General features: G+C 37.1%; 1 protein-coding gene across 2 annotated transcripts in view; it reads right to left on the bottom strand.

The window, feature by feature from the left end:
* Window positions 1-17,267, bottom strand: part of LOC139131738 (F-BAR and double SH3 domains protein 2-like) — a 45,156-nt gene extending 27,889 nt beyond the window's left edge. The window contains exons 1-3 of one of the 2 annotated variants that reach the window (XM_070697940.1): window positions 16,951-17,267; window positions 16,752-16,849; window positions 16,589-16,634 (exon numbers count right to left, since the gene is read on the bottom strand). In XM_070697940.1, the coding sequence (XP_070554041.1) occupies window positions 16,589-16,634; window positions 16,752-16,849; window positions 16,951-16,971 (165 nt within the window). In that variant the 5' untranslated portion in view covers window positions 16,972-17,267. The remainder of the gene's footprint in view (window positions 1-16,588; window positions 16,635-16,751; window positions 16,850-16,950) is intronic. The other variant, XM_070697939.1, reaches the window with a different exon arrangement.
* Between the last annotated feature and the right edge of the window lie 253 nt (window positions 17,268-17,520).

Raw genomic sequence — 17,520 nt, 5'->3', positions numbered from 1 at the left:
TTAAGTATGGTCCTTGAGTACAAGTACTTACTTAGCATATTGTTAATATTAAATACATACATACAGAACTTACTTATGTAAGATTAAATTATAAAATTAGTGGAGTAAGACGCAATTACTTCAAGACCATAAAAATAACTGAGTACATGACAATACTAAGGTAGATTTGCGTTACTTTTTGCTGTACTTTCCTGTATTCGTTGTTGTATTACAAGGTTTAGTTTGACTTTCTCGTTCTAGTAATGTCGAAATGTCCGATGTTCAACTTGTAAGGGCAGCCTGCAGGTGTTTACCACTAATGTCCAAAGTTATTGTTGATAGCTCACTTGCAGTATGACTTCCAGAAGAATTTGGTTACCGGTACATAATTATACACAACATGTTGTGTTCATACAGCTGGTACTTTGGATTTGAACATACTTTGAACAAAAAGCAACAAATAACAGATATGATATTTTTATTGAAAGTGGCAACAATGTAATCAAAACATTAGTTATTATCCTTGTACATCCAACTGTCATACACAGAATCACTGTTGTGTAGAGTGCAATGAAAGCTTCTTATAGTACCAGTCCTTATTCAAGAACTTTTATTTGTTTAGTTATCTTTTCCTTTCCGAAACAGCCTTGTCATTTTATTAAATGACGTACTATGATGCATGTGCAGGAAGTTTGGGTGGGAGAGGATTAAAATTTATGCATTCTGAAAGGAATTATAAATCAAATTTGTCCCCGACTTCCTGACATTGCTAGGGCACTTTGTGATTGTTCCTTGAGATGTTCAAAATTTTAAGTGTTCTATAAATCTGAAGTTTGTGACAGGGTGTATTACATGACCTCCCTGAGGCTGGTTTCACACTGCCTTGGATCATTGCTGTGATGATTATACCCCCCCCCCCCCCCCCCCCATGGTTACGGTACATCTATGAACAGGTGAGGCACCAGTGATAGGCACTTGTACATGTATTTCACATTGTCTATCCTGTACACACACACAGATGTCCCCCTTCTATACACATACATACTTGGATTTTGACCCATAATTTGTTCCAGTTTTGCCTTGGAAATGAAGACACATTTTCAAACATGGGTTGCAGGTTGTGACCGGGCATTCTCTCTTTCAATGAATTTACATACCAGTATTACATTACCATAGAATATGCTTCCAGGCAGAACTAACTTATACATGTACATGTGTACATGCACATGTATGTATGTGGCTCCAGCCATTGTAAAAATTGAATTCCTCTCCTTCTTATCCTGCCAACTACATATATGTCACCATCAGGTCAAGTTGGCTTAAACCAGTAAGGTATAACATATCCCACATATGTTACATTTTGACATAGACCTGAACATTTTAAGGCCCTTGAAAATACAGATACTGTGAACATGATTTCTACTGAGAAAACCTGCTATAACCTACCATGCCATGTCCAAGTAGGTGGAAATATGACTCAATACTGCTTTATGCTGACATGGCAGACAGGTACGTGATACTGTCTGATAGGAAAAGAGTTGATTAATGGAAATTAAACCACCTTTATCACTACATAAACATAAATAACCCGGATACTATCACTACTGCAATATATGGATATACATGTAACCATCAACTGTTGATTGATTATCAAAATCAATCCCTCAAATTTTAGAGTGCTCCAGTCAACTGATGTATAATTTAATTTCATTAGAGTACCAAACCATCTGGGTGGATTCTTTCATCTGGGATCTTTCTTCATTCCAAATGACAGGGAACCTATTCAAAATGATTTACATGGATGCACGTCCATGCATTTGTCATAAATTCTCTCTAGCCAACAAAGCTTGATAAATGTCCTAGGAATAGAACATGTTAAATGTGACTTTCAAATCTCAATTCCTGAATGTGTTTAAAATATAAACTAATGTCTCAATGGTACAGTAATTCTAGTTTCACTTTGTGAGTAATGGGAAAATCTTGAAAAATCCAACAACCATATGTATATTACATGTGTAATTCTTGCAAATTCAGACTTTAAACTGTTCACACACTCCGTTTTGTTTTCTTAGGGACATTGGAACATTGCAAGGGATATTGATTGGGAAATATCAAATTTTCTATCTCAAACAGTGCTTGTTGGAAGAGGTACATTTGTACATTTACATTTACAGTATGTGTCTGGTATGTTAGAGACATTCTTAATATCTATTCCCTTCCAGTAGAGTTGAAATCAATCTTGCTGAAAACACCTTTCCACCCAGTAAATACCTAATACATTGCCTGAATATCAAACCCTACAACTTTCAAATGGCCGATGTGTAATTCTGGAATTTTCCATATGGGCAATTGTGTACTAAGATGACTGATTGACACTGATTAAATGATACATAACCTCAGGTAGTTCGGAATGTCAAGTGTATTCAATATGTGGATTTCTTCAGACTGAATGTAAACTAAACCTGCACATTCCAGACAATAATCCCAGGGAGAAAAGAGGAACTACACTACCATGAATCTTGTTTTTAAACTGACTATGCAAATGTAAAATATCAACTCCCTGTATCACATTCCCTGTAGATGATGATGTGTACAAGAAAGTAATTTGAGTACATACATGTAGTTTGTATGCGAGACTGTAATACAAGGCTGAATGCTTTTGTTCTCCCAAAAGATTCCATGCATTTGACATTCTACACCTGTTCAAGTAATTCAAATTCACATCTCACAACCAGGAAAGCGAGGAGAGACTGAGTGATGCAATGTGCCATGTACCTAAATAATGCATTTTAATTTTCCAACTTTAAATTGTGATAATGTACCCCATGTATGCACAGTAAGAGAATCATTTGTGTCTACTCAATCCGCAATAGCACAACAGATGAGTGTAAATACTGCAAGCTGTGACCTGAATATTGTCACTTACTTACACAACATCTACATAATGTAGTGGAATTCCACTTTGAAATCAAATCTGTAACACCGACATATACTACACATATGCTATCTCAAAGGAGCAAAATTAGTACATCTTTTTCTGAGAGGCATTGTTCCGCATAATCACGATAGAGTAAGATCTTTGAGCACTAATAAAGTCTGTGCTAAATAGCAAACTGAAACGATGGTAACAGTGACTGTTGGACACAGCTACAATGAGTTTCACGAATGAGAATCACAAATGGCAGCATTTTACAAGTGGAATAGCCACAAACTGATGGTGTCAAATCGCTGTACACAAAACACAGATGCCTTGTAATTATATGCACTGTGTATTGAGTACGGCGATTTGACGTCATCAGTTTGTGGACTTGTAAAATGATGCCTCACAAACTAAATCAATGAGCATATATAACGTATGCCCTTGTAGTTACAGATCAAATTTTGAAAGAAATTGGCTTGGGCATCCCTGAGAAAAGCTTGTGGATAGACAGATGGATGCATAGACGGACGACATGACCAAAGCCAGAAGTCTCCCCTGATGATTTTCATAACCACTTCTGCAGAATCAGAAAATCCATGTACGTATACAATTAATTAATAACCCTTTATTTCCCAGTAAAAAAAATCCAAATTTACTTGGATCACACACATTACAGTGTAAGACGTCACATCCCATAAGAAGCAACATCCTAGTTTTGATATTATGAAAATGGAAACCATATGTTATGAGCCATAACTTTACACAGATAAATGACACATTTTGTATTAGATCCTCAGCTTCATCTAGACACCCAACAATGTATAACTGTTTCGGTATATCATATGTTCCCAATGATATGCATGTATACTGAACCCGGGTTGACCTGTCTGCGTACAGTGCATTGAAGCATTGAGCACTGTCTAGCATGTTTCATGATATTGTGACAAAAAGTGTTTATTGTGTGTAAATACTCCTTTGATAGACACCAATAGCTAAACAAAAAGTAAATTTGTAGAGGAAAGTAAACTTGTTTGCAACTGTCATGTAACGCAGGCCTCAAACCATACATGTAGCTATGTACGTGTTCATGTAGACTGATCGAAGCTTACCTGATTCCACATCTCCTCAACTCCTATTCACACTAACTCTCCACATCAAATCAGAAAAACTCTCCTGTCCACTGCCCTCTCCCTAACACATTTATATCGTAACCCTCCTCATGTGTGTGCTCAGTCATCTCTTAAAAATACCCAATATATTTACCATAATAATCAGTACAGTATCGTAAAACATGTACTGTATATATGTACAGTATGTATTTCTTACTTTTCATTGAAAATGACACAATTTACAATATTGCAACATATGATATAGTCCAGCTAATAAATACCACAATTTCATTTACTATCATACCAATATGTTACCAATAGAGTACTGACAATTCCAGTAATGTCTGGCTTATCATTAACCAGTCTCCAACCATTATAAAGACGCAATAGAGCAACTCCAGTGCAATGACCTTGTTCATTGTGGATCACAGACAGGTATTTGCAAGTGTGTGCAAAAAATTCTCCATTGTTTTGATGTCTCCTGGGTTGTTCAAGTGTTTACCCTGAAGACTACCTCTGAAACTTTTTAATGTTGCTGACTGATTACAAGCCGGTGATGCACAAACACTACATCCACACGTTTGTCAAAAGAGCCATGGAAACTCTGACTACACATGGCATACAACAAGTTCAACTGTGAATTTGTGAATGAAGGTACATCTCAGGTGTCAAGTAGAATCAGTGAATTGAACAATGAACCACTGGGTGTTTCATAAGACTTGAATTTGATCCCTTCAACGGAAGATTTTGTCACAATAGCTGGATCAAACATGGCATATAATAAGCTACTTGCATGATGAATCCTTCAGCACTGTACTCTACACTACAGTCACAAGAGTGCTTCTCTGAAGCAAAATAGTAGCATACACACACAGGCCACATGTCTGAAATACATCCTCCTTTACACTCTCCTTGACTTGCATAATGAAGGCTTTCTTCCTCTTTATAGTTGTACATGAATGTGCCCACCAAATCAACATGAGACATGATGTCTGACAAAAGAAACTGAACTGATGTAAAGGAATTTGCTAGAGATAAATAGCATTCACCTGAGCAACTACTGTGTATTTGTGTGTGTGGCCTACTATCATAAGTTATCAGAGTGAGGGACATAACTCACTGTACAATCAATTTATGATACTTTCACTGCTTTTGTTCTACAAACAAGTAACACAATTCTTCTACTCCTACGGGTGTGTTGAAATACAATAATAATGCATCATGCACAATACCAACAATGTTATTGTTGACAAATAAATTGCAGCCTGGACCAAATTCAGATGTCAAGAATAACACTGGAATTACGCAGGTGTGATACTGATAAGTTCAGCACAGAAGCATTTCAATGTGATTGTGGAAGTAGAAAAGAGGAACTAAACTTTACAAACGGAACCACATTACTGGAAAATACATCAAAGTAGATCTCATTAATGTATCATGAGTATCAGCTATGCAGTTTCATGTTATCAGTAAACTATCCGTTTATGCTTCACCTTTTAACCTCTAGCTACTGGGGGGGTGGGGATTTAATTCATGCATAAGTACATTTGTATTGTGCATTAGTTTTCCACCTTTGTATAATTCACATGAACACTACCAGTGAATAACTTACAACGTCTAGAGACATCTCTGCTCTACTGTTTCAAAGAGCATCACTGTGGTACAGTAATCCTTTCCAAAGGCATCCATTAAAATCTCAGAACAGCTGCTGTACAAGATGCCGGCTCTCAGCAAATTTATACATACCAGTATATATTATACGTGTTATTAATGTCAGCAGCCTGGAGTGGGGTCAACAGGTTCTGGTATGATTGTGTGATGAAAATTGGCTCTCTTTCAAGTTAGCATTTCACAGAGGTACAGGTCATGTTTGTCAGGTGCCATACAGCACAAATAATTTACTAGATATGTAACTTCCAAGAACTTTTTCTTTTCAACTTTTCAACCATCATCATCTGTACTATTTGCACTTTCACCATGTGTCTACTTCCGGTGTGTGTCCACAAAATTACAAAATTCTAATTCATGAAATTGTTGAAGGGAAAACAACACAGATTTGGAGAATATCATTACCTTGCAGTTTTTTCAGATATACATCAGCTAACAAATACTCTGTCATTTAGAATTTCATACATAGGCACATAACGCCATGTTCATGAAATTCCAACCTTCAGGTACCAAACAATAGTTTAATAGTTTTCAGTGACCTTAATGCCCCGAGCTAGCCTACTGTACATGTACACATATGTCAGTATGAGATACACAATATCCTATTAAAGCAAGTTATTAAAGGCACTGTTTGCAATCCCTGTGATCGCCTTTGTTCTAGTCTGTAAGAGGATTGTTAAGGTGTGATAGCCTTTTGTTTTCCATTGAAATTGTACCGAATCTGGTAGGTAAATTTTCTGATGAGACAATCTGGCGCCAACACAGGCCTTTAAGGTAGGGGAACACACCTAGGGGACAGATAGTTACACTCTCAAATTTCTACAATTCGTTTCTGATCTACCACTTGTGGGGTCTCATTTTAAAGGTCTTGGAGAAAGAAAAAATTTCACCGTCCTAGTTTTTCAAAAATGCAAAATTTAATTTTTCCCTATTGAGTTAACACAGGGAAAGTGGCCATTTTGAATTTCAAATGTCGCAAAATGTTGGGTAATTTGTTACTAGTTCCAAACTTTGCATGGTGATCCCAGATTTTATTGTTGATTTGGTAAGAGAATGGTTGAAAGTTTAAATCAGGAAAATTTGAGCAAAAATTTGAGTCTTTCACTTTTGAAGCGCAATGCGCATGCACCTCAAAACAATTAAACTAGAAACCTATCGCTCACTGTCAGCCAATATGCTAACTGTATACATCCCTGGACGGCCTGCTGCTTTATAACATCAAAGGTTAATTACTACATGACAATAATCTTTCTCAATTTCAATTTGTTAGCATACATGCACCCTCATGTCAAGAGGTCAAAGTCTCCATTGAACACCTGACAATTACAGCTTCAGCTGTGTCCGGTCTATCAGGAATGTCCTGTTACTGCAGACCAATACTGGTGACTCACTGAATTATTTTTAGTACAAGTACATAAAAACATTTCTAAAATGGACGGAGAAAGAGTATACAGTAATACTGTATTTACTGTATTTATGTTGAATAGTATGAAAATTTTTGGTATATTATATACATAGTGCTCTCCACAGCTTGGGAAAACAGCGAGAGGCTAATCTACATAACAGTGCACATTTTGCATATTCTTCTGTTGTGAAAATGTATTCTTTTGTATGGTATATGAAAAGATAGCTCTAAAAACAGGAGGGGGTTTGGGGTTAGCCCACTGTTACCCTAAAAACCCGTTGTGGCGAATCCTGATAACATGAACAGTATCTCAGGCAATGGGAAAACCTGGCCAAACACACATAATCCTATAGCTAGAAGGATTGTGGCATATGGTACTCCCCTATCACGCACACTGATTAGTCCGTTATGAATTGAGCATCTGGTCAATCGATGAATATTTGATATTTCTCGTCTCATCTAAATGAAATACAACTGTAGGGCTTTTTTCAGTACATGTCACTTTCATACTATGATATTTGAGAAAGGTGTGTTTGTCTTTACCATTCATGCTGGAATGTTTGATACGCACTGTGTGGTTAATGACAAATTTTCTTTCACCATAGTTACCCACTGACAGTTAACGACACACGGCACATTCAGCTACTCACAGTACATTGAGTTACATTAATAACCTACACAAAAATTTACACTGGGCAGAGGCCAGCTATAGATTTCCACAGGAGAATGATAATTTCTTTTATAAAATCTTCATGACTTTAGTACATGTATGCGTATGAAATTCATGTCATTTAGCTAACACCAGCGGATACAATACACTGATCTTCGACCTCAAATATAATGGTGACACCATGTCTTTCTGGCATTGCAAAACTTTACATTTAATAATCAAAAATGACATCATGAACAAACATCTTTACATTTACACAGCACTCAGACATTTTTCAATGCCTTTGCATCTTTATGAGCATATGTTTCACAAAGTTCCAATGCTACTCTGTGTTAGACTGTGGACTTGCCAAAAATGTAAGTGGATGTCCACACCCTCAAGATGATTTTCCAAATGTCTTCAGGATCAGTCATTACCGTACACGGTACAGTGAAAGCAATTTTAACTTGTATATTATATATTAACTGTCAAAATCTAAACTGAATACAAATTAGACGTGTATTATAAGTCGTTGCTTAAAATGCACTTTTGGAAAGTGTGAAACTGATTCAAAGATACATATACTGCAATAAGGAAAACCTTCTACCTGATCATAACATCACCCAAAATCAAAACTCTCAAAATTAAATTTCATCGAGGTAATCACAGGTACGTGTATACATACTTTGTCTTCTTAAATTGGAAATGATTTTAGAAAATGTGGTCGTCCTTTCAACAGACCAACACAGGTATTAGATTTTAACCAAGTTCCGATCTGATTTTTATTTTCCTTGGGGCACTGCTACCAATCGGGATGAGTTATTGAAATAACAGTTATTAAACACTGATGTCAAAATATGATACAATAGTCTGCTAGACTGAAGGTGCTAGGAGCGTGGGCAGCTTCATGATAGAGTCTTAACTTAATCTGTCACCAATTATTACTCATTTTCTACCCTGATAAGAATTTGTGAAAACTGCCCATGGAGCCCTATACTCAAAAAGAAATTGGACGTGGTAATTTTATCACAGCACTATACATCTACGTAAAGCTCTTCTTACAAATTCAATGCAAAAACAGTCAGTGCTCACTAGATCAAAAAATTCCTTGCTCACAACACCAATCCCTCACACTCCAAAGTTTCTGGAAATTGGACCAAAACCAATACTGAGCAAGCCATGCATGAAATGTTTTTTTTTGAGAATCACAAGAAAACAAAATATTCTGCATAAATCTTTATTTTTTGCAGAGATGTTTGAATGGTCAACTATTGATTAGCAACAGAAGTTAAGAGTCTCTGACATAAAGTGCTTTCAATAAATTTTTCAATGTGGGAAAAAAGAAACTGGTACAAATTTTGTTCATTTCTTGTCATAATATCATTTGTCTCCACATAATAATTCAAGATGTTTGCAGTGTGACTATCTTTGAAGGAGGAGCAAACCAAGCTATTTGACATTCAGGTTTTTTCTTTGACCTTGCTGACATGTACGATGATATGGTAAATTTGCGCCCTGAAGGCCATGGAAAAAAACTGAAACCTATAACGCATGATAAGCTGAGCGTGGAGACAGCACAAGCAAAGTGAAAAATAGCGTCAATGACACTGTAGCTCCCATCCTGGACTATTTAGTGTTTGTTCTCTGGTCAGATATTTGAACATGTGTGAAAGGGATAAAGTGCATGAAGTGAAAATACTTAAATGAAATGTACTGGAGACAGTGAAATATGTTTAATGTAATTATTCAGAATATAAAATGGAAAAAATACAGAATTAGATATATCGAATACTGTGATACAACCATTAACTCAACAAGTCATTTACAATGACATAGTCCCCACTTGTAATAGGAGTATTAGTCTTGATGGGGCAGGAAAATGTGGTCATTAAGAAGTATCACTGGAGTGTATATGTTGAGATCTATGGGCACATAGGTCTATGTCGTTGTTCCCAATTTGAAACACATGAGGCATGTCTAAGTTATGGTTCTAAATCGGGAAAAAGATCAGACCTCTAGCAGTATTGGCCAGCCAAGAAATACATATGCGCATTATAAATGAGGTACAAGATGTGACATCTTAAGGTCTAATACCCTATCAAAATTGGAGGGTATAGAACTTGTGGTTACTGAGATATGCATATATATGTATAATCAAGGTCAAAGGTCATCGAGGTCACATGACATTTTGAAAAAAAAAAATTATATTGCTAATTAATCCCTATATGCCAAAAAATCAGATCTCTAGCTCTATTCGCTTGCCCAGAATTAGATGTGTACATAATTAATGAGGTAAAGCATGTGTTGTCATAAGGTCTCCCATCCTACTAAATACAAAGGACATAGCACTTGTGGTTACTTATTTATTGACATAAACATATATTTTAGGTAAAAGGTCATCGAGGTCACATGACATTTGGTCAAAAAATTTCTCTCCTATAGTTATCCCTATATACCAAAAATCAGACATCCAGCTCTATTGGCTTGCTCAGAATGAGATATGTGCATAATTATTGAGGTAATAGTATGTGGTGTCATAAGGTGTCCAATCATACCAAACATGAAGGGTGTAGCACTTGTGGTTACTGAGTTATGGACAAATATGTATATTTGAGGTCAAAGGTCACCGAGGTCACGTGACATTTTGTCAAAAAAATTGTATTGCTAAGTTATACCTATACCAAAAATCAGACCTCTAGCTCTATTGGCTCGCTCAAAATTAGATATGCGCATAATTAATGAGGTACAATATGTGGCGTCATAAGCTGTCCCATCATACCATACATGAAGGGTGTAGCACTTGTGGTTACTGAGTTATGGACAAATATGTATATTTGAGGTCAAAGGTCACCGAGGTCACATGATATTTTGTCAAAAAAATTGTATTGCTAAGTTATCCCTATATACCAAAAATCAGACCTCTAGCTCTATTGGCTCGCTCAAAATTAGATATGCGCATAATTAATGAGGTACAATATGTGGCGTCATACGTGTCCCATCATACCATACATGAAGGCTGTAGCACTTGTGGTTACTGAGTTATGGACAAATATGTATATTTGAGGTCAAAGGTCACCGAGGTCACGTGACATTTTGTCAAAAAAATTGTATTGCTAAGTTATCCCTATATACCAAAAATCAGACCTCTAGCTCTATTGGCTCGCTCAAAATTAGATATGCACATAATTAATGAGGTACAATATGTGGCGTCATAAGGTGTCCCATCATACCATACATGAAGGCTGTAGCACTTGTGGTTACTGAGTTATGGACAAATATGTATATTTGAGGTCAAAGGTCACCGAGGTCACGTGACATTTTGTCAAAAAAATTGTTTTGCTAAGTTATCCCTATATACCAAAAATCAGACCTCTAGCTCTATTTGCTCGCTCAAAATTAGATATGTGCATAATTAATGAGGTACAATATGTGGCGTCATAAGCTGTCCCATCATACCATATATGAAGGGTGGTAGCACTTGTGGTTACTGAGTTATGGACAAATATGTATATTTGAAATCAAAGGTCATCAAGGTCACATGACATTTTGTCAAAATATCCGAGATATCTGCGTGAACGGATGGACTCACGGATGGACGAACAGACGACATGACCCAATCTATAAGCTCACTGGAGTTCATCCGTGGGGACTAAAAATTGTGTCACTGCATCCTTTTTGCAATATGAATACGATGAGAAACTAAATTTTTATTTTTTGTGGCCTTACACATGGGAGTCTATGGGAGATCTGCCTTATACATAAGAGTCTATGGACGTATAAGGGACGAACCATTAGATCTTGGGAGGGGGGTGGTCAAAAACAGAAAAAAAAATTTCAGAGCAGAAAGTTAGGAAAAAAAAATCTTCAGACTAGTTTGCAAAATAAAAAATAAATAAATAAGAAGACAAAGGCGTAAAAAAAAATCTGCAAAAGTCTTTAAAATTTTGAATTTTTTTAGATTTTACCGACAGAAAGCAACTTTCTGTATTTTTTAGTACATCCTCCAGGCACATTTTTAATTTTAATTTATACATTTAGAGTGACTGTATCCCTTATACTGGAAGTTGTGATTATCTTATCTTTTCAGGACTTTTGTATTCTGATCACTTGAAAATTATGAAATTATAGAGCCTGTTTTCTACTTTCTACTGTTTCCTGCGTACAAACCAAGCAGGTACACTAGGTAAAACATTGAAACTATGGTATGGTTGTCAAGACAGAAAGTTGTATTTGCCTTTTAAGATCAAGGTAAACAGATGTAAGCCACATCAGTTTCATTTTTTTCACGGCATTTTATTGCAATGATGAATGCAAGAATGGGTGAACAAGTAGAAACACGTCAAATGATAAAACAACATATCAAGTCATTATGTATTATTTTGCTTTTAAAAAGGCATTTTCAATTCTTTTTTCTCAAAAAACAGCCTCAAAAAACAACAGCAACACATGTTTTAACATTCAACAATACGCTACGTAGAATGCCATCTATCCAACAAATCCCAACACAAAAACACACAAAAGGCTTGAACTTTGAAAGTTTCTCGATAGCAAATACTGAATAAATCTGCATGAATAATCGTTTTTGTGTAGCAAATTTCAAAGAAATTGGACAAGCCCTTTCAGAGAATACAGATTTTTTGACCATGAATGGCATAAATTGCCCTAAAAAGACAAATATTGAAATTCATAAACACATCTATACACATCCAATCAATTTGGACATGCTGCTACAGAGAAATAGATGTTTTGATCAAAAAAGGGCAACAATTGCTCTAAAAACACAAATATGCAAATTTAACTATATTATTTAGCTTATTTTAGCTTCTCAGCTTGTCAAAATCAATTGTAAATCATGAGATATGCATGATGTTTGGTGGGGTGAATGTAGGCATTTCACCACGCAGTAGAAAGGGAAGCCAGGAAACTAAAATAGTCAATTTTCAAAACTATAGGACGCTACTAAGGAGCAAGAAGACCATGTTTCAGAGGAAGATGTGTAATCCGAAAAAATGCTCCCAAAGTGCCACCAAATAACACCATTTTTATCTCTATTTTTCAAAAGCTCACACCGGCAGGAGGGGGACACCCCCTCCTGACCACCCCCGCAAAAATACTCCCCAAGTGCCACCAAATAACACCATTTTAATCTCTATTTTTCAAAAGCTCCAACGGCAGGAGGGGGACACCCCCTCCTGACCACCCCCTGCAAAAATACTCCCCAAGTGCCACCAAATAACACCATTTTAATCTCTATTTTTCAAAAGCTCCAACGGCAGGAGGGGGACACCCCCTCCTGACCACCCCCTGCAAAAATACTCCCCAAGTGCCACCAAATAACACCATTTTAATCTCTATTTTTCAAAAGCTCCAACGGCAGGAGGGGGACACCCCCTCCTGACCACCCCCGCAAAAATACTCCCCAAGTGCCACCAAATAACACCATTTTAATCTCTATAACACCATTTTAATCTCTATTTTTCAAAAGCTCCAACAGCAGCAGGGGGACACCCCTCTCCTGACCTCCCCCCCCCCCGTGACCGCTTGCGTGGCCGCTTGTGGTGCTTGGCACCACATCTTTGCCCTCTTTATCTTCAGACAGCGACGAACTAAAAAAAAATTATAAATCTGAAAATTTACTCTGAAAAAAAAAAATTTGCACAGCTAATCTCAATTGGAAAAAAAAATTTTCAGAAATTTACAATAGTAAAAAAAAAATTTTCACAATTTCATTGTGACCACCCCCCTCCAAGGTCTAATGGTCATCCCTAACCTAAAATATGCAAATTTCACCACGGTTTGCCCAAATTTGGGAAGGTCACTCCTTTGCACTTCCATACCAAGTTTCAAATCAATCAGACTTGTGGTTTCAGAGCAGGAGATTTTTTGACCAAAAATGGGAGAAAATTACAAAAAAATTCATGAAAAATAGCAAATCCAAGATACTGACCCAAGATGCGCACAATCATTTCATGTCAGCCCAAAGTACTTACATGCTAATTTTTCATGTAATCTGCTCAGTGGTTATTGAGTTTTTTCATTTTGACTGTTTTTACATTTTTTCACTTAATTTGCATATTTTTGGCAATGACAACTTCATTTGAACAAAATCTCATCTACAGCCCATCATCCATGTACACACCAAATATCAAGATGAAATGTACAGCGGTTTTGGAGTTTTTGATGTTGACGGACAGACATACAGACATACAGACATACAGACATACAGACACACAGACATACAGACATACAGACATACATACATACAGACATTTTCCTAGCCTATAAGAATAGCTTCCATTGCCATATATACATATGGCTATGGGAGCTAACAAAACTGGGGGCATACAACTGTGTGAGTCTATCAGCAACTTTACTAGGCCAACAACTTCAACAATTATCCTTGAACTGAGTCCATGAAAACCCTGGATGGAGTGAATGCCAAGAAGCACTCTCTGTATCTGAGTAATTTCTGCACCCACTTCAAGTTTTATCTTGAGGCTGACACATTGCCAATCCACCCTGATACACCCGAATGACTGAATGACATAATCAGAATAGCCCCCCCCCCCCCCAATAAAATTACAGAGCCATTGGCTACAGAGAGATTTTTCACAAAGTTTTAAAACTGCTGGCAGATGAACAAAATCATATAATGCAAACACAATAGGGGTGTTTACTGTAACTTCAGATACCCTTGAGAGACTTCATAAACAATATGACCCCTTTCTTCCCCATTGTTCAGCCAGATTATGTTTTGGTGACTGCATGTAAACGGAGACAGGGGAAACGCCCCCTTTACACATGTAAACAATTTGGTTTCAACATGGATATAATGATATCCCCCTGCCCTTTCTTTCAATACTTTGACATCCCTCTCTTGAAACAAAATAATTTCACAACGATGATATCACCATGGAGGAGTTGGTGGATAACCTTCAGATTGTTTTTATCCCCTTCTCTTCCCTTCATCCGAGTATCACATCTACGTGAACCACTATGCATTGGCTGAGCTAGATATACATTGGAGGTGTCTGCCCCATTAATGTGGTGGAAATAGTCATAACGTTGGTAAATGAAAATAAGGTTTTTTCTTTCACTTTATAACTTTAAAACCATTCTACAGGTATATTGTGTACTTCACAGACTTCTGTGATATTTTCCTATGATATTTTACAATTTCAAATGAGAAAAAAACACAAATCTTAAATTCTAACATAAATTGTGTTTTTAAAATTGAGCGTAAATGCCCTCTGAATATCAGAATGATAATGAAAACTGATGGGTTACAGTATTTGTTTTGTATCAACACTGTTTAGCAGCCCTTCAGACCCTTTCTGTTGACAGAAATTGACTGCTGTATATCCTGATGTGACTGCCAGTCAATCATGTAAAGCTTAGTATGATATAATTTTGTACTATTTAAATGAAAGAGCAAAATCTCCTGCTCTGTAACAAAGCTGGGGTCATCTTCTTCTAAATCAATGATTTTATTTTGTCACTGTTGACTGTAATTATCATATTCCTTCATATATGGTTTATATTTCATTATTTCAACACCTGTCAAAAATTTGATATTCTAAACGTCACATGCACCTGCTCTGCAATTGTGCTGTTGGAATATAGCATGATAAAGTCCGCTACATACCATCATGTGCTTGGTGTCTGGTGTTTTGGGGCGAAGTCTGTTTGTTTTGGTGGTTACATGAGTCACTCCAACTGGGACGGGCTGGGCCACCATTACTACTCTGACATACTGCCAAAAGTAGGTCATGATCCCATGTTACTCTAAAAAAATTTTTAATAACAGTCTGCCAGACAATTTGTCATTTTCACTGGCAACTGTTCAACTACATGGGATGGACTGCATTGCAAAGTTTATGCTTGAGGTTGTGTGATGACTTGGTTTACCTCATTATGCAAACAAAGGGTGTTGAATTATGGTTTCCAAATGAAATAACAGAGTTTAAATATACATCACACATCCTGTCAGACGTATCAAGTTTCAGAGGAACATGTCTTGCGCAATTTGCTATTTTGATGCAGCTCAAATGTTTTCAAGACTATACCTGTTTCCTTTCTGCGCCCATCACGGCTAAAAAGCAACATGTCTACAAAACAAATTCACACTTACATTTTCAGAAGTCAAGACAAAAATGCACATACATATCAAAATATACGGATCTGGTCGCTCACAGTTTATATTCTTATGGCTACACATATCAGCACAGCCCATCAATTGCATCTGTTTCATCTGGCAGGTTTTCTCACAAACAAATTGTTAAGTATCGCTGATTAGAACCTGCTACAACATACACCATTTCATTTTCTCTTGAATACTTGTAATTCACTTACAATGCATTTGAAATGCTCAAATTTGTGGATGGGTAACTATTGTACAGAAATGCTGCTAAGTGCTACAGAACGACTGCGGCATGCAGCATACTGTACACCTTTGAGGTGAAATTACATCGCCATTTCATTTTTGACAATTTGAGTCCGCTTTTTGGCTTGTGTTGAAAACATTGGCTGGAGGAGGGTGATTTAGTTTCGAGTCATTACATGCTAGGAGATTGGGATGACGTACTTAGTAAAACTATGTCTATGTTGGCCTATGCATGTGAATGTGTAACCTGGGGAACACGCTGAACGTCATGTGGCGGATTGTTTACCTTGTGTAACTGTGTTGAGGGACTTTGTCATATGAGCAAAAACGAGATAACAAACAGCGGAACGTAACCTAGATTCCGTGATACCCTAAATTCTGTGTGCTCTCGAAGAAGTCTTGAAGCCCACTTGAGAACATCTCTTTTTACGAAAAACTTACGTTTTAAGTAGAAGTACGGTCAAGTTTCACTCACCTGAGCGTAGGTTTTCTCAATGGAAGATCTCTGCTTAGCGAAATCCCTGCCGAGTAGAGGAGAAAAAACAAAGTAGTTGGTTCTCCGTCATCGTGGACACACATGAGGAATAATACAGCCAATCTGTGATATTTCAGGAATACATCGTAAAGTTTTCTCTCACCTTATGTCCTCAAGGAGATCATTCTCAGTTTGGTGTTTGGCGTGGAGTTTCGTCGCTTGCTCCGCGTGAACGTTGCGGACGTGCTGCGAAATCTTCGTCTGCCAGACAAAATATGAAAACGGTACAAATATCAGGTAAAACTTGGCAGGCCAAAAGAAAATGTCAAAAGTAAAACGCTAAGCACTTCATGTGACAATACCTTTCTGGGTGGCGGTTGCATGGTGAAGTGTAGAAGAGAGCCTAGCTCATACGTTGCCTCTATCCGCCATGTTGTCACTGATTTGTGTAGTTGGCGCGTACAATTCCTCGTCACTCTCCTTCTTAAAATGCCGGTTGAAGCCACTAATAAAATCGATCTCTCTGAAATCCTTCGTCTTAAATCGTACAGTTTGTCATTTTTCGGACAGCTATTTCACATTCGACCGTAATTTGACTAACATTTTGGTGATGAGGGCCGAGAGGTGAGCGGAACGTACCAAAATATTAAATATACACATGGAGTAAGTTTATTAAACTGAACAGCTGTATTGCTTGCGCATTTCTCTCCACGTGAGGGCGTGTAATCGTGGAACAACAATCATGAATATCCAGGCTGTGTCTCGTTTGTCGGAACGATCCGATAGATCTTTGGAGTTTGATTTTGACATACACACTCAATGTGGAAAGATGCCTGATTTTAATGATCATATCAGTGAAAACAAGTCGCCTTAGTTGCCTTTCACTGAAATTCAAAGCGACAGGAATAAGCAAGAAATCAACAAATATATAA

This window comes from Ptychodera flava, chromosome 4 (genome assembly GCF_041260155.1).
Source record: "Ptychodera flava strain L36383 chromosome 4, AS_Pfla_20210202, whole genome shotgun sequence".
In the NCBI taxonomy this organism is placed as follows: Eukaryota; Metazoa; Hemichordata; class Enteropneusta; family Ptychoderidae; genus Ptychodera; species Ptychodera flava.
This window is presented reverse-complemented; position numbering and strand designations above follow the sequence as displayed.